Source organism: Rhodamnia argentea, chromosome 11 (genome assembly GCF_020921035.1).
Source record: "Rhodamnia argentea isolate NSW1041297 chromosome 11, ASM2092103v1, whole genome shotgun sequence".
NCBI classification, from domain to species: domain Eukaryota; kingdom Viridiplantae; phylum Streptophyta; class Magnoliopsida; order Myrtales; family Myrtaceae; genus Rhodamnia; species Rhodamnia argentea.
The window spans coordinates 3849764-3871401 of record NC_063160.1 but is presented as its reverse complement, the minus strand read 5'-3'; the positions used below and the strand labels follow the sequence as shown (position 1 = coordinate 3871401).

Sequence of the window (21638 nt, the reverse complement as noted above, 5' to 3'; positions counted from 1 at the left end):
CTAGTGGTCGAGAGGCTAGCCTCGCCTAGGATATGGCCGGCCTCACCGGCACTAGCCCTCCCCCAGGCAAGGCCCCACGACGGTCGGCCAAGCCCAAAGAACTAACTAGACAAATACCCATTGCGGTTGGGAAGAGTGCCTTAGTAGCGATTTGGATCTTGTCTCAGTTTTTCGTGGACGTATGCTTGTGTCGCGGGCTGGGAGATTGTGATCGACCCGTGCACGCGACTTAGATCTTGTCTCAATTTTTGTGGGACGTATGCTTGTGTCACGGGCCGAGAGATTGTGATCGACCCTCGCATTTTTGTGGACGTATGCTTGCGTCACGGGCCGAGAGATTGCGATTGACCCGTTCGGTGACTCGAGCTTCCTTTGGATCGTTGGAGCGCCCGAGCTAAGCCTTTTCTCTATATTTCTTCTTCTTTCTAACCCGGATTGCATAGAGAGAGAGAGAGAGAGGAGATGATCGAGAAAGAGAGAGGCTCCGGGGAGGAATGCTTTGTATTACTCAAGTGGATGATCAAATGAGAAAGAGGACTTCCCTTTATATAGGAGGTGGCCTTAGATTACAACCGTAGATCTAACTCTCATCCGACGGCTAAGATATCATCTACGAACTCCCCAACCACCAACATTAAATAGGAAGGTTCCAGAAGCTTGCCTAATTACCGACTCGCTCATCCTTGGAAACCTTCTAGAATATTAGGGAAGATAGTAGAAAACTCTAGATAAACCCTAAGGGACCTAGACACAACAAGTCTTGGGTATCATCTCGGTCATCAAGACGATCGGTTAGGGCACGAAAACCTCGGCCCGTGTCACTTGCATGTTTGGTGTCTCTATAGAGGAGGCTTGCTGCGCCAAGGTTCTTACTTGATTGTGCGCCCGGTTCATAGCTTGATCTAGCTTAGTTGTCGCTTGTTCCTATGGTGGAGCCTCGGTCACATATGGAGAGGAAGCATGGTCATTGTTGGTTTTCACATATATTTTACCGGACACTGCATAAAAAAAAAAAACAATAATGCAAATCTCTTCATCTTTTCAATGTCAATCCGACCCCAAGTGCGGTAGCAAAGATTGCACGGCATTAAAAACTTTTACAAGGAAGGAAAACGCTCACTAATCAATTTCTTCGTTGAAGTGTGGCACCAAGTTTCTTTAAAAAAAACATTTTCTATAAGAGAGAAAAAAAAACCACCACCATCGCTCAAATTGGAGTAGCTCGAAGTTGCTCGATTATACGAATTGAAATTTTTTTTAACTCGTAGACGTATTGAATCTTAATTGCATTTGCGTGGTAGGCTTTTGGAACTTGATTGTGTCTATCCCAACAAAATATACGACATTCAGAACCTCAATCGGGAAAAACGATGACGGCCAAAACATGGCATAGATTTTTGTATCTAAATGTATTTTGATTGTGGAACAAGGCTCGTTCATTAAGAAGTTGGTGGGTGTTACTTCTTTTTGTGGCCTAAGGTTGGCAAATTGGACACCTTGCTATAGACAAATTCAAAGTTGTGTGAGAGCCTTACTAAGTCCTGCAGAAAATCTAGACCAATAACTACTCCATCCATTAACTGGTGACACAATCCTCCAAGAAAGAATCCTAACACAAAGCATTGGGAAATCACCAATGAAAAGCCAACCATCCCTTAGTATTATGAATTTCAAGACCAATAACTACATCATCCATTAACTCGTGACACGGTCCTCCGAGAAAGAATCCTAATGTGAGGCATTGGGAAATCCTAACACGAGGCATTGGGAAATCACCAATGAAAAGCCAACCACCCCTTAATCAAATTCATAATATGAGAGTTTCGCAAGAGAAAATTGGATTCGGCCAACTTTATGGGGACATCTACTAGTATTCAAAAGGTTAGAAATAAACTTTCGGGAGTAGATTTAAGGACCAATCTTGAACATAATTTCTTCGATTCATGAGCTTCCATCACCAAAAAGAAGATATACAGCAATTTTTCTTTTGTCACTAACATTGGAAAGAATAAACGAAAACGATAAACCGGTAAGTAAAAGTGAGCCGTGAGAGTGTTAAAAAATTGTCATTCGGGCTCGTGCCTGTACAGGGCACACAGCTCAAACAAGTAATGAGAAATTCAATGGTTTCAGCAAGAAACAAAGAAGAAGGAAAGGGTTGGGGGGATGTGCTACGCCTGTACAATTCCATCTATGAGTGGTCTTCGCTGAATCGGAGGTAGAGCAAGAAGAAACAAATCAATGTATACACAATGACATGGACGACACTGCATGAGCCGTAGGGATCGATTCTCTTGTTCGGTGTCCCGACATTGTTCTTCACCCCCGCTCAAGCCTTGATCAGAGTTGAATGCTATCGGGACATCAAATAATTTCGGTGAGGAAACTACGGGCTATTTAAAATCTCCTACCAAGTAACTATCAATCATTTATGCCTATATGCATTCCGACAAGAAAACGTAATAAGGACGGCTACTCTATGTGAGCACATCAATCATTGATAACGGATGGCGATGGCATAATAGCGAGGCCATTGCTGGTATTCTATCTGCAAGAAACCCTTTCCTTCCTCTAGCTTATTCTGTTGCTCACTCTCTAAGGGGAGTCGGGTAGTCAAGCCCAAGCGTGATGGGGATTTTAGGCATTAGCATGTATTACGGGGCACATAGTGATTGCACACAAGTGTTACTACGGGTAATTACACAATGGTAACCTAGAGTGTCCTCCACATGTTTCTTTCTTGCCCACTATAAAAGAAGATAAGCACGCAAAGAGATTGGCATGATACAGCAATTTAAGGAATAAGTGTGATTTCTCGGGAAGAAGACAAAGAATAGCCCAACAAAAAGATCTCAAGAAAGGAAACAGAAACCGATGGGTATGGGTTCAAAGTAAAGTACTGACCAGCTGATTAACCATAAAACCGTGAAACTTGGCCTCTTTGTCTATCTCCTGGGCTACCCGCACAAAAGCAATGGTACTTCTGAAAAACAGCACTCTCGGTTTTTAGGAGAAGTGATCTCATAAGAGGGAAAGACAGGGCCACGTAACATGAGGAACTAGCATAAGAAGTGTTAACGAGACAGAAAAGTGAGGAATGTTAAAAGGCGGTTCTTTGGTACTCCAACGGAAGCAAAGTTCTAGTCAACCTGAAGCCCTTGCTTACATGCTTTTCGGGCGGCAGAACCATGTTTTTCCCAAACAACTGTTAACGCTGGAGCCAAGAATCGCAAATTCGATCATAGTAAGATCGCAATCCAATAGGTACCGATGAAAGAGGCACATTCCTTGATTTTAAGAGGGTAAGAAAACGAGATGATTGATCAAAACTTACGTTTCTTGAAAGGTGGACTTGCCCGCAGAGGAGACCACCGACCTCATGATCCAAGTAACCATCCACCGGATCGATCTGCAAACGAATTTCATCACGGGGACCAAGCGCTCCCAGCATAAGCCCCTGGCTATCAAACCGCAAAACAAAACCAGAATCAGAATCCAATCCATGTTTCAATTTGAGAAAACAAGAAGCGTGGATAAACTAAGAGAGCTGTTTGAATGATATTTACAGAGACTACTAGGAGTAGGGACGAAGAGAGAATCGAGAGCAACACTCACTGTGATTGATAGGGAACAGCGTCCCCCATCGAGCGGACCGCTTCCGTTGACAAGTCCCGCCATTGAAGTAAAAAACCGGAGCTCACTTCGAATGACAAATAGAAAAACCCTAGAATGAAGTCCGCGGATTCGCCGAGGAATTGACATACCGGTTTCGGACACCCATATATTTTTTTGGAAGGTTTTACCTTGACGCGGTGTCCGCGCAAGACGGATGAGCTGGCGGACAGAGAAGTATTTCTTGCGAACGTGGCGTTTGTATTTTTTTTTTTCATCTCATTCTATTTGCTCGATTGACCATCATTCAAAGTCAAACCGTAGTCATCCTTTCAGGTACGCTTTTGGATTTGTGTGTTGTAGTTCTTGCGTATCATATTACTCGGTACATTTTTTTTTATCGAAATTACTTAGTACAATTTATATACTAGGATTACATTCCTACGAAACTATTTTCCTCGAAAACAAAAGAGAGAGAAAGAAAATAAAAAAGACAAAAATCCCAATCACCACCACCAGAACAACAACAAGAAGTTTCGTAAGACCGATTCACAGCTTGTTGCAAAACAAATCACTAATTGCATAAAGCTTGGTGGGACTTGTTCCATAGACCCACCTAAGAATCGAGCCAGCGGTCCGGTCCGATTCGCGGGTGGGTCCATGAAACTAACTCATTGTTTCCAATTCCAATTTTTTAGAATCGATCTTCAATAGGCGGTTCCTGATTTTATGATGGGTACTTCTCACCTTGTAATCGATTACCCCTAATTACCATCCCCAAATTCGCTGAATACCCACTTGATTATTTCCTAATTTTTGGGAGAACGAGAGGACAAAATCGTAAAAAAAAAAAAAAAAAAACAGGATTAAACGGCTGAATGGACATATTCCCTAATTTTTTAGATTTTTCAAGATTTTCTTCAATTTTTTTAGACTTTTTCTATGATTTTTTTTTTTAAACATTTTCTGATTTTTTTCTATTATTTTTCGGATTATTTATTCGAAAATGTTATCCTTGCCGGTCAACCCTACCGGTGCCCTATGGACGCCCGACCTAGACCGTATGGGTCTGGGTCAACCGAAGGCAAAACGACATAGCATTAACAATTTTAGGGGTTTTCTTTATTTTTCTATTTTTTATTCTATTTGCTGAATTTTTTAATTCGAATTAAACTAGAGCTTGACACCTGTCCAGTCAACACTCCACTTAGTCAACACACGGTGAGAAACCCATTTTTTATTTTCATTTTCTCATATTGTCATTTTTTAATTCTTTTTTCATTATTTAGCCTAACTAAGATAACTAATCGGAATTAACACTAACTAAACTACTATTAACCGACTAACAAATCCTAGTAACCGTCTAACCTCCACAAAATCGTCGGAAACGATCCTACGACACTGTTCCGGATAATATTCTACGTTTTTTTACAAGAAAATGCCAAAAAGAAAAGCCTAAACCACTCGATTTTCAACCGCACCCATCTTATCCCGCCTAAGCATCAACCTAAAGCTAGATCGGACTCGAACGGGGCCTATTTGAAACGTTCAATCTAGAAGTGTCAATGGGCCAAGTCGGGTCGGATCTCATATAGGCCTGAGCTAGCCCGAAACCAAACAGTGCCAAGCTCATTTCTGCCTGGGTCGACCCAATATCCAAATCTTATATGTCCAAGATATTCGGGTCGGATATTCTTCTAGTTTTTGTTCCTTTTCTTTTTCTTCTTCATTTTTTAAATCAAGCTCTAAAATCCCATAGATTTTTTTACGAAGGATAGAATCGAAGTTACTTGAGACTTAAATTTAAAAAAACACTTTCATGATAAGCTCACTTGCTTTTGTAAACCGTGATCAGCTGTGCCATCCAAAGCAATCAATTCAAGCCAGACGCAGAAAGAATGTCACGAAGGGATCTTACCGATGATCAATCAGATTCCAACAAAGTCTTGGCATCTTTCTGAAGCTCATTACTAACAAATGCGACAAATGAAATGCACGAAACCGAGCTCTTGTGTAACCATTTCAGAGACGATTTGCGCTAGCCGCTGACAGTAACTCCACAATCATGGCTTGCCAAAGGTTTACTTCATGTGTTCAATCAAAAACCCTGTACTCACGTGCAATGCAAGTTCAGTACCAGTCGAGCCCCCCAACTTGGAAAGAAAATAGATTGTTTGGTTGACCAATCCATCTGAGAAAACATCAAGACCACTTGCTAAAGTGACTGTGCTAGTGAAAGAAAAAGGTTTGGCAAGGATTTGCATCATCAGAAGCAAATGCGGAAGTCGTAATTAATAGATTCACGATATATCCCACAAGTGAAGCACCGGAAAAAACAATAGACTAGACCTGAGGCGATTGGTCAAGCTACGCCTTGACAACTCTTCGGTTCACCTCCTCACATCTCACATGGAAGGGCGCCGGTCAGGATACTGAGTCGCACAATCCATGGCCAGTTGCAGGAGCTCCACCATCTCCTCCTCAGGAGCTTGAGATCGAAAACCTCCGAGCTCCATCCCTTGCGATCCACCGACTGAACCCATCCCGGAGGTCGATGCCTTCTTCGTTTAAGACAGAATTGGCCGGGGCTTTCCCAGTGAAAAGCTCCAAGAGCAGCACGCCGAAGCCATAGAAATCAGCCTTCTGGGATACTGTGCGAGGGTCTCCTCTTGCTAACTACTTAGGTGAGAAAAGGTACAGATCAAATTTGGCTCTGGCTGCTTTAAGCAGAACATCAAGGGATCGATGCATCCCGGACAGAAGCTTAAATTCGAAATCACGTATCCCAAAAGGCTAAAACTCGTGCCTATTTAAGATCTGAAAAGGAGGATGGGTCACAAGTTATGAATATCATTCACATGAAAACTTAATTTAAAAAAAAAAAATTCTGGATGATGCCAATGTTTATAAATCGTCCACCGGACTGCTTTTCCTTCAAAAATTTTCAGTCAGATTGTGAAAAACAATTCAATCTTCGGTTTTATGACAATCAAAAATAAATTTGACTATTAATAAGGTCCATACGTTTTCTTAGTTTACATCTTATATTATTTGGTGCGATTATCCAATTTAAAAATACGGATATCGTATTCTAATCCTCCCCCCAAAAAAAAAAAAAAAAAGCTGATGGTTCCATGTTTATCTTCAAATCGGTTTTTTTTTTCCACGCGTTGTCATTGTTTTGTTGCATCTATACTGTCGCGTTTGAGCATAAGATTTGATTTACACGCTAATACGAGAATCTTTACGGTGATATTTAGGTAATATATTATTTCCTTTTTAGAAATAAGTAAATCGTATCAAAACAATTCGAATTCCTTGCTCCCTATTACTTAAACTCTATCGGCCCACTCACCCGTACTCAAGCAAACATCCTTTCCAATGTCTCCATCCAAGTCCAACCCTGACCCTGCCGGCTTGGCCTACGGCTTCCCGGTTCCCCCGCCACAGCCTGCCCCAGAAGCACCACCCGTGCTCAAGGACCGCTCCCCAACGGGCGGCAATAACCACTGCTGTCCGGTTTGGAAACGCCTGACGATGCCCAGGCCAGGATCATCATCCGAGCAGGCGAAGCGTACGGTTGACGCATGCTTAGCTGCGTTGGTAGTGGTTGTAGTCTTGGGATTAATTCTCTTCTTGGTGATTGCGGCTTTTACTGAGGACGGGTACCCGCGACTTCTTGTGTCCGGCATGTCCGTCTCTTCCTTGGACGTCTCGCCGCCACAGTCTCATCAACTGAATGGGACTTGGCACATCGATTTCTCGCTGCGATACAAGAACCTAATCCGTGGCTCTATCTCATGGGACGGCACCACAGTCTCGGTGTACTACAAAGGCGTGTACCTGGCGGGGACTGATCTTCACGCCCTGAGCACAACTCGGAAGCCGATTCCGCTGGAGGCGAACTTTGACACATCCCAAACAGACGTTCCTGGTTGGGTGGCGAGCGATCTCACGGAAGCCAGGAGACTTGGATCTGTGGAGTTGGATGTTCAATTCCTCTTTAAAGACGACGCGCACCGTGATACTTTTCTGTGCAAGGGTTTGAGGCTAGGGTTTTCGAGAGCAGAAGAAGCTAAGCTGATTGGGGACAGTAAAGTAAAATGCCCGTTAATTGCTTAGAAGAAATCGATGAGAAAGAAGTTCCTCTCGACGGCTAGATTTCATTCTATTTTCTTTGTTTTTCTAGCTTTCAATAGGCTGGGCTGGGGGATGAAGTTCATTAATTTTTCTCTGATTAGTCAGAACTGTTCTTGATTCGTAGATTAGTTGAATATGAGCTATGTGATTTTTGCTTATGTTTTCAATTTTTTCCAGCTGTATCACGTGAAGATCCATGCAATCAAGCCGATTATTTCTACAAATATGTCTATAAGGGAAGATAAAAAAATGTTCATAATGCTCAGACTTGCTCAATATCGAACTGGATGGACAATGGTACATAAGGTCGCAATCCCAACGTCTATGCCTAAATCTGCCCCGGAAGTATTGCCATCTCGACGATGACGACCGTCCATCGGGTTCCCGCCAACCTAGCGACATTAAATTTGTTAGCCGCAATCTCCACTATTTTAATAACATTGCTTTCGAATCAAGAGTACCGGTCGAATCTCTTTATACCGAAGCCAGTAAATCTTGATTTTCTATCCCAGTTCTATTCAAATGCTATGGAGAGGTTTAGATGCCAACCGTGCCGGCTATGATGAGATTGTTTGGCGATTAGTGCGAGATAGAACTAAGGATTGAACCTAGACCGTTTATTGGTGTTTCTACTGCTTCCTAAAGTTTTTGTGATTGATCCTGTGGCACACTTTCTCATGTAAATATATCACAAGCTAAAATCTGACTTCCAAATTCTGGGCAATGAAGTAAAAAGGTGATTTTGACATTTTGGATCGCAGATTATCAAAATCTGATAAGTTGACATGCTATGGTGGAATCTACTCAAGGAAAGAAAAGGGAAGAAGATAATCATCCGATAGAAAGTGTAATTTGATCACTCTCGGATGATGCTGGTAATCAATTAGCATCGGTGAACCGAGGACTATTACTTCAACGAAGAAATTGATTAGTGAGCATTTTCCTTGTAAAAGTTTTTAAAGCCGTGCAATCTTTGCCACCGCACTTGGGGTTGGATTGACATTGAAAAGATGAAGAGATTTCAATTACTGGTTTTTTTTTTTTTTCAGCGTCCGGTAAAATATATCTGAAAACCAGCAATGACCATGCTTCATCTCCATAAGTGACCGAGGCTCCACCAAAGGAACAAGCGACAACTAAGCTAGATCAAGCCGTGAACCGGGCGCGCAATCGAGCAAGAACCTTGGCGCAGCAAGCCTCCTCTACAGAGACACCGGACATGCAAGTGACACGGGCCGTGGTTTTCGTGCCACGACCGATCGTGCTGATGACCGAGATGATACCCAAGACTTGTTGTGTCTAGGTCCCCTAGGGTTTGTCTAGAGTTTTCTACTATCTTCCGTAATATTTTAGAAGGTTTCTAGGGACGGGCGAGTCGGTAATTTGGCAAGATTCTGGAACCTTCATATTTAATGCCGATGGTTGGAGAGTCGGTAGATGAGATCTTAGCCGTTAGGTGAGAGTTAGATCTACGGTTGTAATCCGAGGCCCCCTCCTATATAAAGGGGAGTCCTCTTTCTTATTTGATCATCCACTAGAGTAATACAAAACATTCCTCCCCAGAGCCTCTCTCTCAACAACATAAAAAAGGTAGTGAATTTTTGGATAAAAGAAAACATTTTGATAAAAAGAAACTAATTAAATTAAAGTTCTTTCTTTGTCCTAATTATCGATTAGAAGATTTATCTTGTATGAATTGATATTGGTTTGATACCAATAATGGGAGTCGCTTCACTATGATAAGGATATATGTATCCACGATTTCAAATTTGTTAATTATGCGTCTTTCATATATATTCTGTACCATATATGTATGGTATATGAAACAAAAACTTGCACCCCGTGTATTGTCTTCCCTACGCGATCCGGGTTAGAAAGAAGAAGAAATATAGAGAAAAGGCTTAGCTCGGGGCGCTCATATACATAAAAGGCTTAGCTCGGGCGCTCAAAGTCATGTGAGAGCCTTACTAAGTCCTACGGAAAATCTAGACCAATAACTACTCCATCCATTAACTCGTGACACAGTACTCTGAGAAAGAATCCTAACACGAGGCATTGGGAAATCACTAACGAAAGGCCAACCACCCCTTAATCAAATTCATAATACGAGAGTTTCACATGAGAAAATTGGTTCAGCCAACTTTATGGAGACAATTGCTAGTATTCAAAAGGTTAGAAATAAAATTTCGAGAGTAGATTTATGGACCAATCTTGAACATAAATTCTTTGATTCATGAGCTTCCATCACAAAAAGGAAGAAGATATACAACAATTTTTCTTTTGTCACTAACATAGGCAAGCATAAACGAAAACGATAAATCGGTAAGTAAGAGTGAGGCGTGAGATTGTTAAAAAATTGTCATCCGGGCCCGTGCCTTGTACAGGGCACACTGCTCAAACAAGTAATGAGAAATTCAATGGTTTCAACAGGAAACAAAGAAGAAGGAAAGGGATGGGGGATGTGCTATGCCTGTACAATTCCATCTATGAGTGATCTTCGCTGAACCGGAGGTAGAGCAAGAAGAAACAGATCAATGCATATACAATGACATGGACGACATTGCATGAGCCGTAGGATCGATTCTCTTGTTCGGTGTCCGGACATTATTCTTCACCCCCTGCTCAAGCCTTGATCGTAGTCGAATGCTGTCGGGATATCAAATAACTTCAGCGAGGAACCCACCATTCTTGGACAGGCCCGGTGAAGAAGATAAGCACACAAAGAGACCGGCATGATACATCAATTTAAGGAATAAGTGTGATTTCTTGGGAAGAAGACAAATAATAGCCCGACGTAAAGATCTCAAGAAAGGAAATAGCAACCGATGGGTATGGGTTCAAAGTAAAGTACATATCAGCTGATTAGCCATAAAACTGTGGAATTTGGCCTCTTTGTCTATCTCTTGGACGACCTGCACAAAAGTAACGGTGGTTCCGACTTAATTGTGGTACTTCGAAAAAACAGCACTCTCGGTTTTTAGGAGAAGTGATCAATATTAGTGATCTCATATGAGGGAAAGACAAGGCCAGGTAACATGAGGAACTAGCATAAAAAGTGTTAACAAGACAGAAAAGTGAGGAATGTTAAAAGACAGTTCTACGGTGCTCCAACGGAAGCAAAGTTCTCATCAACCTGAAACCCTTGCTTACATGCTTTTCGGGCGGCGGAACCATGTTTTTCCCAAACAACCCCATTAAGCGGGGAAATCCTATTTTCAAAGCCGAAATCTTATGTTTATACTTTTTCAAAAACGGACTAAGAGGGTCAGCTACCCAGCCAATCTTCATAATTAAATACCGTTCTTGTATAGGTAGATCTCGTTGTGAAAGACCTATTACTAGATAATTCATGGGTAGAGCCAAAGAATGTGAACTGTACAAGTTGCTAATAGGATTGATAAAATGGTGAATGCTGTAGCCAAGAATCGCAAATTTGATCGTAGTAACACAACAGTCCAATAGTTACCGATGAAAGAGGCACATTCTTGGATTTTAAGAGGGTAAGAAAACGAGATGATTGATCAAAACTTACGTTTCTTGAAAGGTGGACTCGCCCGCAGAGGAGACCACCAACCTCATGATCCAAGTAACCATCCAGATTCTGTTAATGATTCAAATGTGATTTACTCAAAATTTGCTGAGCCCCAAGCTATAAATCTCTCGGGTAAGAAGGGTTTTTTTCTTTCTGTATTATATGTATCTATTTATTACTTTAAAAAAAAAACCTTTTTTTTTAGTTCTTGCATCGTAGCTACTTTTTAATAGAGTCTCTTTACTTTTGGTTTTTCTAATTGGGTCATTCTATTTACACAAAATTATCTAACCAAAACCCTCCGACGCCAATTCTGACCAATCCCGTCTGACATGATCGTTAGAGATGCTGAGCGTGACGCTTGTTGAATTTTCACAAGAGCTAGTTGTGCTTTTCAACTGCAGAAATGGGTAATGGGGTTCTAAATATCGATCATAGCCAACGGTTTGTATGGGAATATCTAATAGGATGGATGCGATGGCTCCGCAATGTTGGGTTTCAAGACTTCCGTTTTGACTTTGCAAGAGGGTAAATTGCAGCTTGTGCTCATTTATCTTTCCGATTTTACCATAACCCTTGTTGGAGTACATTCATTTTGTCTGGTGGTTGCGTTCAGATATTCACAAAAATAGGCCAAAGAGTACATTGAAGGTGCAAAGCCACTATTTTCTGTTGTTGAATGTTGGGACTCTCGCAACTACAGTGGTAGTGCCTTGGACTACAATCAAGTAAAAAACACGCAGCATTGTTTATGTCATCCATCTGATCCTTTTTAAAAATAGAAAAAAAAAAAAGAAGCATTTGTGCCCAAAAAAAATCGGGAAAAATATTTAATAACTTCATGTTAATTTAATTGCATTTGAGCCACTTTAATTCTCAAAATTTTGATTTGGGTCTTAGTTTTTCTAAATCATGGGTTCTCATGCTTTGATCGAGAAAAAAATTGAACTTTTTTTCAATTGTTTTTTCGTACTTCAAGTCGATTGCAACATTTGATCAAGAGACCTTGATTTCACTTTGGTTGAATTAATTCCACGCTTTGGGCACATTTCAAATTTTTGACCTAATTTTTTAGATGAGTTAGAAATACTAACATAACCAAACCCAACGTACTGACCTCCTTCCGAGATTTGGGTTGCGACAATCTTTTACTCATTCTTGCACACGTTCAAGTATTATTACGTGAAACATTTGCTCACCCAATCTTTTTATATCAACCATTGTTTCTCTCGTGTTCTTTATATATTTCAGCTCATAATCTTCTCACGTTATTTCAAACGTCTACTGACCTGAATTCTAATAGATATCCTATCTATATTTGAAGTTGAGCTTGTTTTATTCCATAATTGATTTTCATAGTTCTTCAAACAACTTATTCACTCTTTTTATGTTGTATTGTTAGCCCCAATAAAATTCACATGGAGGTCCCCACAATTAGCGGCCTGCTTTTGATTAAAGAGTCAGTAGTTGTCGTTTGGTGTCACCATAGTGTTTCCGATTAAACAATTCGTGGTTCCCACAGCATCAACTTCCCTATTTCGTAGCAAATAACAGCACTTAGAATCTGCAGAGGCATCCAAAGTGCTTTGCCACTTGGCCTATCTTTTGCATTGGAACGGACCTTTCTTTATAGGGCGCATTATCTTCTTTTATGAAGGAACCGAAGCTAGAGGTTGTGATTAAATAACTGGACGTCCCCACCGCATCAACTCCGAGGCCTAATTTTTCCATATCACCCCTAATTTTGCCATCGGAACCCTAATTTTTCCCTCGGAACCTTAACTTTAAAATGTAGGGAGAGAAGACGCATACCTCCTCACAGATAGTTATAGAGACGACGAGGCTGATTGGAGACCAATGACGGTGAGTGAGCGATGATGGCGACTAACCACAAGCAAGCGAGCGAGTGACGAGAGAGGAACGACTGATGAAGGATGATGACAATTGAGCGACGTTGTTTGTAAATGCATATAACCCCCAGCGATGTCATTTTTTTTGTCTTCCAACGCACGAGCCACATCGAATTTCTACCGTGGCAGCCGCTCTTTATAATTTTGCCACATCAGATAATAAACTTAAATGTGAAAGCCACGTAATTCATTTGGTCGGAATTTGGCCGGTTTGACACTTAAGTGATTGTTATATATATATATATATATATATATATATATATATATATATATATATATATTTTGGCACTTAAATGATCGTTTTCTCCGATTTTGGGACTGAAGTGATCGTTTTGAAAGTTTTGACACTAAAGTGAGTGCCGTACACCTGTTTTGGCACTTGTGGTGTACTTAAGCCATAATATGTCATCTTGAAACTAAACAGCTAACGTACAGCCATTTCATACTTACAAATAGCACGAACTGTACAGTAAATCCAGGAGGAAAAAGAAAAGAAAAAACTTGTGGCGGATCAACATGATGTGGGAAGGAAAAAGAAAGGGGAATTGGAAAATCCAATTTTAATGGGTTATAGAGGCATCATGCATTTCTTCTGTGAATGCCCCCAACAAATGGCAGTGGCCCCACATTATTTTTAGTCAAGTTCTCCGACCGCATAACCTTATTTTTAGGCCTACCAAGGGGCCGACGTGTATTGGGTGGGCCGAGGGAGTATATAGTGATGTCGGCCGTGGCGCCTCCACCATCAGTTCCCTCACAAATTCCTATCTCGAATGGAATTTATCACCTGTGAGTATGTTTCTCGGTAGCTAGCCGCGGTGAAACATGGCTCGGCATGTAAAAGGACGTTCTAACCCCAGGAGATAACTGCGGCAGCATCATGGGCACGAGGCGGTCCATAGAGTTGCCAATGTCGACATGAACAGACACGAGTTGTTATGTCCCCAATGTTTGTACGTTCCGTCGAGACGTTCTCAAACTCAACTCCATTAGCACGAAGTACCCGATAGCAGTGAGTATCTACAGTTGCCTCCATAATGTGCTTCTCTACAGATGGAACAAGAATTGATGTCCTTCTCATGCCCATCTCGCCAGGGTCAGATAGGACCATCATCGGTAGCCTCGCCGCCGCCGGAGAAGCTGCCCACCGCAGCCGCCGGAGAGGCGGCCCGCCACTGGAGAAGCTGCCTGCCGCCACCGGAGAGGCGGTTGGGCATGGCGAAGTGGTGTTGGCTATAGTGTGCTATTCATGGTGTTATAAATTGGACATTGCCAAACACCGAATATGAATCTTGGGTTTTATTATTATTATTATTATTATTATTATAGAAAGAGGTTTTCGAAACGTTATAATAGGCTCAAAAATCATAAAATCTCCTAAATTACATTGAACAAGTACTTTGTAAACAACTCTAAGGCTCTTTTCATGAAAAATGAATAATTTAAATAACATATTTAGGAATAATTTGTTGTTGATAATCAAACATTTTTCATTGACTAATTATTTTAGGCGAGGCAAGCGATCATTTTTTAGATAGTGTTTTCCAAACCATCAATTTTTAGCGAAACAAACGGAGCCTAGGACTCTTGTCTTGACTCTACCTATTTGCTTCCCCTCCTTCTCTTCCCCTGTATGTGATTCTTATAATCAAAGAGAGTTGTATGAGTTCACAATACTTTTACTAAAACAAAATAGCTTCATTTACATGCGTTTGATGCATAGGATACGAGCTCGCTTGGATATCAGGGGATACGAACCTCCGAATATTTAGAGCAACGATCCAACTTTTAGAATGGAAATTCTAACGGCTACTTCTCATGCAACTTGATAACACCTGTTGAGAACAAATACTCTGCCTTCACTACCTCAGCCTCCTTCTGCAGGAGCTAATGTCTTGATTGACTCTGCACCATGATCTGATGCTGCAGTTTATCAGCCCGGGCAACTTCAATTGAAGCAAAACTCATCTGTATCAGTAATGAGATAAAGGGCGAGAAAAGTCATCAAGAACTCCTTCTGCAAAGCGGCGATGCCAATTACCTTCATGTTTCAGCTCCATCATCGAGCGGTTCTCAGAATATCAACATTCTGATAACCAATATGCCTTAGAATTAATGCCGAACTGGAAAGAAGGACAACGTTCGTTGCATAAATTTGACTTGTGAACTGTGAAAGCAACATTACAAGCAAACATTGCAACACTAATATAGGAAAATTCACAATGAACAAACGCGTCTGTAATGTTATATCTCAAGTAAAAAAAAAGAGGAAACATTCCCCATAGTATGGCCCTCCCTCTTCATAGGTTCAATATGCCGAACTATGTTTCTTCTAATTACATAGCTTAAATTGATATGAAGTCATTGCTGGCTCTTAGTCCACCTTCTGGCCATTGCTTTGATTTGCCTTCTTAGGTGAAAGTTGTGGACCCACGAGGAACGACTTGATGTGTTTGTACATCTCTTTCGGCTTCTCTACATTCATCGCATGACCACAATCCTTTATAACCACTAGTTGTGCGCTTTCATCCAGATGCCTGGCCAAAGTCATTCGAACGATGAGAAAGAAAAGAAGCAGATTATTCAGTAAGAACATCTACCAAAAGCCGTTCTCAAAAATAGATTCTCCTGGAAATTAATGCTCATGAGCATTGAATGTTCGAATTGAAACGGTCTTAGGTGATTAAGAACATTTTGGTTCTGAAGATTGGATTTCATCCCATGATGTAGTTTATACAAATTCCAGTGGAGAATCAAGCTTGTTAAGAAAGTGGAAAAACCAAAGCAAAAGCATAGAAGGGAAACCTCTTTAATCTGTGACCCAATGCCAATGGAAAGACTTTATCATATTCCCCCCAGATTATCAGTGTCGGCTGCATCAGAAAATATCAATGGCTTGAGAGGATGCCAAGGAAGAGAGAAGCTACCGACAAAATCAATGTGAATATATAATGAGTCACTTGCGTGAGTCCGGTTGAGAGGACAGAGATTTCGAGAGAAAAGAAACCTGGTTAATTTTGGGAAGATTAGACATCTTCCTATCTTTGTGTAAGGCATCGACCAGCTCTGTCCTTTCTTGAAGGTACTCCGTGCACATAACCTGCAGAATCATGGTGACCGTTCTTGAAATGCCACAGAACTTGAGTGATCGAGACAAACTTATCCTAGATAGCCCAACTAGAAACATCATCAAATGACACCTAAATATTTAGCTTTTCCTAAGTAAGTTGAAACAGCACAGCTAATGCAGGATCGGGGAGAGTGATAGTTAGCACTTTGTCTCACAAGCTGCTGTTTAGTCTGTACCGGTCTTCACAACTAGACATATTGTGTTGTCTCAGTTCGCAAAGAACAAGCTACTTATTCATTTCGTGGCCTAAATGACACTACGCAATGGTCCTCGGCTTCAAGTATGGGTTAGAGAGAACAAAGCTGCGATAGTCGAGGACAGAATGCCAAGTAGTGATTTTTCTTCTACCAAAAAAGTTCAGTCATTGCACGTGGCACCAATTCTCATAGAATGGAAAACTATCATGGTGTTGACCACAGTTCTCTAAAAGCAGAGGTCTTTCAATTCATGCACATTCGTTTTCTTGTACTCATTAAACATCCACATGAACATAACAAACAACCAGAGCTGCTAAAGCAAGGAAAGAAGCTTTGTTCAACCACAGAAGCTAATCCGCCCGACACCGCGTAATCGTGAGCAATAAAAATGTGAAACAAGACTACTATGGGTATGGTCAAGAAGTGGCTTAGTCAATAACATGAAAACACGCGAGAGCCATCTAAAGATTCTACTTTCGCTGTTGAATTGCAGCTATTAGCTTATAACTAAACTAACTGCACAAACTTACATTACGAGTCAGGAAAAGGAAGTGCGCCAATTTCGCTAGCAAAGGAAACAAACACTGAACACTTGGCATCAACTAAACTCAGATTCTTAGAACACAAACGTTCAGCTGAGATATTTGTAACTTTCTGCCAACTTACATCAATGAAATCCTGCATAAAGCAAGAGGGCATATTCACCGCCGGCTTGTAGAACACAACCTTGAGCATCTCCTTCACCTTCTCCGGCGTCTGCGGGAACAGGAAACTCACGGCCTCGTCCACGCTCTTCACCTGCCAAGATGACATTGCGCCAAGACTCACTTAGATAGAATTGCGCTGAACTCCACGAGAAACACACAAAAGCAGTTTCTGCAACGTGATTTATAATTCCCAGAACGATTCTATTGAACGTTTCAAGCTCACCGGGAACATCCCATCCTCCATGTCCTTATCCTCCATACACACCCCTGCACAGCAAAGAACCAGCTTCTCCACCATCTCTGGGAACTGCGCCGCCAAGCTGTACGCCACGAACCCGCCGTAACTTATCCCCACCACATTCGTCTTCCTCACTCCGTGAGCCTTCAAGACTCCTGCAAAAACAAAACGGGTCAAATGCTGATTCGAGTCAGCCTTGCTCGAGTCCTTTTGCTATCCTGTCGTCTCGTAAAACCGACAGTCCCTACCTGCGACGCACTGAGCCTGAAACTGCTCGGTCCGCTCGGGCCGGGTCGTGTAGGAATCGCCGAAGAACAAGAGATCAGGCACGTACACGTTGAACCTGGCGATGAAGGGCGAGATGAACTCGTTCCACTGCCACATTGCGTTGGCTCCGACGCCGTGCAAGAGGAGCAAGTTGGGCTTGCTGGGCTTGTACGTCTTGGGGACCCAACAGTGCATGACGGTGCCGTCGCCGAGGTCGGTGGTGGCCGACTTCAGGCCCGCCCGGGAGAAGGAGAAGCGGAAGCATCGGTTCCTTGTCTCTGCAAAGCTGAAGCACTTTGCCATCAAGATTTGGTTCCCTTGTTTGCTCCTCTGTGGCTATGTTCTTGAGCTCTTTTTGAGGATTGGGTTGCTTCTGGAGGACGGATTAGATCGAAAAAAATGGTGGGTCTGATCCAGACACCAAGAGGGTGTTCTTCTTCCCTGTCAAGATTGAGATATTATTGGATTGACCAGAGATGGGGACGAAGGTCATCTGCTAATCAGACATCTTCTTTAGTCTGTAACTTTGGCGTTTACTGGGATGAAGATTCAAAGGAGCTGTCCTCGATTACCACTTCAAAAGTTCAAAAAAAAAAAAAAAAGGAGACAAGAGTGGCCCTCGGAGAGACGAGGGTCGAGGTCCGAGGAAGACAGGAGGACTTTTGAATCTTTTTTTTTTAGAACAGAGAGGTCATCAAAGGTAGGCGAGGCAAAAGCATTTTCTATATTCCGACCAAAAAAATAAAAAATTAAAATATTCCGACCCCCCCCAAAAAAAAAAAAGCACTTTCTCTATTGGTAATGCAAAAAAAAAAAAAAATTGAATGTATTGTAAAAAATATACAGTGAACCTGTCTCAATCATTGATAATTCGAACGGTCAAAATAATAACGATCATATAATTTATAGGCCATACAACAACATCTCATTAATGGAGAGCCTTTTTATTTTCTCTTTTAAAAAGAAAAAAAAACTTTTTATTTTCCCATTAACACTTGGAATTTTACGAAACAAATTCCACATGCAAAAATTATATGGGAACTTATATGTCGATGTTTATATACTTTAATAATTATAAGTAACATTCTATCTAGATATCCACTTTAGTAATAGTTTATATATATATATATTGGTTCAAGCACCGTCGATATTTGTTATCAAGCATAGTGGGCAAGAAATTTTTCAATTTCCTAGATATTAATTGCTCATATGGCCAAAAAAATGTCAGTATGTTATAGAAGTCAAAGCATTTCCTTTTATTACTTAGATTTGAATACCATTTAAATTTCAAACCGGTATTCCACAATACATTGACCACAAACTAATTTCCGTCTCATCAAAAATCCAAAACTTATACCTCATGTTATATTCACTTCAAACTAATTTCCATCTCATCAGTAATCCCAAACAGGTACTCTCAACCCAAATTTACCATCATTTAAAATGGACGGTGTTAACAAACGTGGATTTTCCATGTCGAATCGGTCTTGTAGTTGCCTGTCACGTGTGCTCACAACTTGGGGCATTGGGTTACTAGTTCAGGATATTTTGTGCAAGGAAAATCAGTTTGGAACTAATGTGTCATGAGGTACCAGTTTGAAATTTTTTGTAATATGAAAATTACCTTTGGGTAAGTTAATTATAGAGCAGGGGTGAGCACGGTTCCAATGTAGGATCGAGAATCAAAGATCTAAACTGGTGAAAATAAGTTAGGTTATACATTCTAAAATTGGGGAACCGGTTCCAATGGATAAGAATTTGGAACAAGTGTTTGTGTTTTTCTTGTTCTATATCTTCGCACGATCCTATGGTATTTCATAGTATCCAATGATGAGTGTTTAATTTGAAATCATTAGTCCAAACTTTCATTTTTGGTGATTTTCCATAATCGAGAGTTTTACTTCGTTAATGTTTTATATTCTTTGTGTATCTAAATATGAGTTATGGTCAGTAGATTGTAACAACAAATTGCGATCATTAGAAGTACTAATTCACCGCAATCGGTCAATTAAGAATACAGGTGGAATCTGAGTAAACCTTGGAACCGACCGTGGAACCCGTGACAAGGTATATTCCAGGTTCCAGGATATGCAATATAGGTTTAGTTTCTCAAAAAAGAGGATCCAATTTTGACAGTTAACCTAGAACCGCTCACCCCTGTCATAAAGTACAGATTTCGGATATGTGAAGGTATGAACTCATTATTTGACGTAACATAACTCGGATTGACGATGGAAGACAGGATAGAAAGGCACAAGTTTAAAAATTGGCTTTTTTTTTTTTTTGTCGAAAAATTCGCTAAGTTGAATTGGAGAATATCTAGAGAGTTTTTGTGTCGTTGTCGGAGGAATCAAATGTTGTTGTGAAGCAAGCCCGGGAGTAATGATGCAGCTGAGGTTGGGAGAACCTAGCAATTCCCATTCTTTTATAATTTTTAGGGACACATCCTAGACATGTTGAAGTTAATATATTGGTAATATGCGAAGCTTACCTATATCTTGACTTGCCCTTTTTGCCCTTAAGCCCGTGAGCTAGTCTCGCCGATTCTCAAGAAGAGAGAGGCCTTTGGGCATCGACGAACTTCCACATAGCTTGTATCGCAGCTCAACTCTACAAGTACAAAAGAAATGACATTGATCGTCCTCATACCTAATGGACGCAGCTTCAAAACAAAACATATCATAATAATATGCATAGTTCTAAAGTTCACATAGAAGAATATATTCATCTCCAATTCTAAACAACCTCAACCCAATAAATATCATTCTAAACGCACACAACTATTTCTACTTTAACCAAAATCCAAACGCCCAAAAAAGCCCCCTTACGACCACTCTTGGCGTATTCGCTTGTAGCCGTGGAACCCGAAAAAGAATTGAGATGAAAGGCATGAGCAAATCACCGCTTAGTGAGGAGTATAACTATTTTCTAAGCAAATCGAGCATCCATTGTGCACATTAATAAACGGTACCATAAACATATTTATCTAAATCCAGTATATAATATAAGTAAAACATAAAAGACGAGTTATATCACTTCATTAAAGATTTGTACATATCATAAACGCCCATTCAGTCAACAATATCAAAGTAACTATCTAAGGTCCCGTCCCTTGATAAACCTAGTGCTCAATAAGACCTATCAAGATTCTCGCTTGTTGTAGGTCTCCATCTATATCAATGCGTGGCTCAACCCAAACATGACGTCTTAAGATAGTACGTAGAGGTGAGCATGGTCTAGGTGGGCGGTTCCCACCCTAGAATTGGGAACCGCCCACTAAGTATCGATTTTGAAAAATTGTAACCGGGAACCACTTGTTGATTCCATGGACCCATCCGAGAACCGAACCGCCGATCCGGTTTGGTTCTCGTGTGGGTCCATGGAACCGATCCCACAAACCTTCACCGACCAAATAGAAATTGAAAATTAGGGATTTGGTAAGTAGATTGAAGATTAGGGATTCGAACTTTAGAAAATGGAGGTGGCCGAGAGCGAGAGAGGGACGTGATGAACTGCCGAAGGTGTGACTATGAGTTGATGGAAATTGAGGACTTGAGTCGATGGGAGTCGAGAGACTAAGACGGAGATGGAGACGAAGAGACAGAGGTGAGAGTAAGACACCGAAAGTGTGAGACGAAAGAGAGAAGAGATCGAGATGAGAGTGAGAGTTTGAGACGAGATGACCGAATTTCAAATTAAGGATTCAAGATTTTTCATTTAAAAAAAAGTAAATTCTATATATTATATATATTACCGATATAGCGGGTGGATGGTTCCACACTTGGAATCGGGATCGGTTCTCTTAGGAACCGCTTATTCTAGGTTGATTTGGTCCGCTCCCTGGTGATTTTTGGTTCTTTTGCACACCCCTAAAAGTATGCATGCATAGCCCCTCAATGAATTCA

The 21638-nt window shown here is 41.1% G+C and overlaps 1 protein-coding gene across 3 annotated transcripts in view; it reads right to left on the bottom strand.

The window, feature by feature from the left end:
• Positions 1-18376, bottom strand: part of LOC115739415 (uncharacterized hydrolase YugF-like) — a 49108-nt gene extending 30732 nt beyond the window's left edge. Inside the window, exons 1-7 of one of the 3 annotated variants that reach the window (XR_007196827.1) lie at positions 17715-18375; positions 17452-17621; positions 17188-17319; positions 16202-16294; positions 16000-16067; positions 15492-15731; positions 14988-15162 (exon numbers count right to left, since the gene is read on the bottom strand). Coding sequence is in view for 2 of the 3 variants with exons in the window: in XM_030672491.2 (XP_030528351.1) it covers positions 15569-15731; positions 16000-16067; positions 16202-16294; positions 17188-17319; positions 17452-17621; positions 17715-18036 (948 nt within the window). In the remaining variant the exon portion in view is untranslated. Of the gene's footprint in view, positions 1-14987; positions 15163-15365; positions 15732-15999; positions 16068-16201; positions 16295-17187; positions 17320-17451; positions 17622-17714 lie in introns of those variants that run through there. The other 2 variants (XM_030672491.2, XM_030672495.2) reach the window with 2 other exon arrangements.
• Between the last annotated feature and the right edge of the window lie 3262 nt (positions 18377-21638).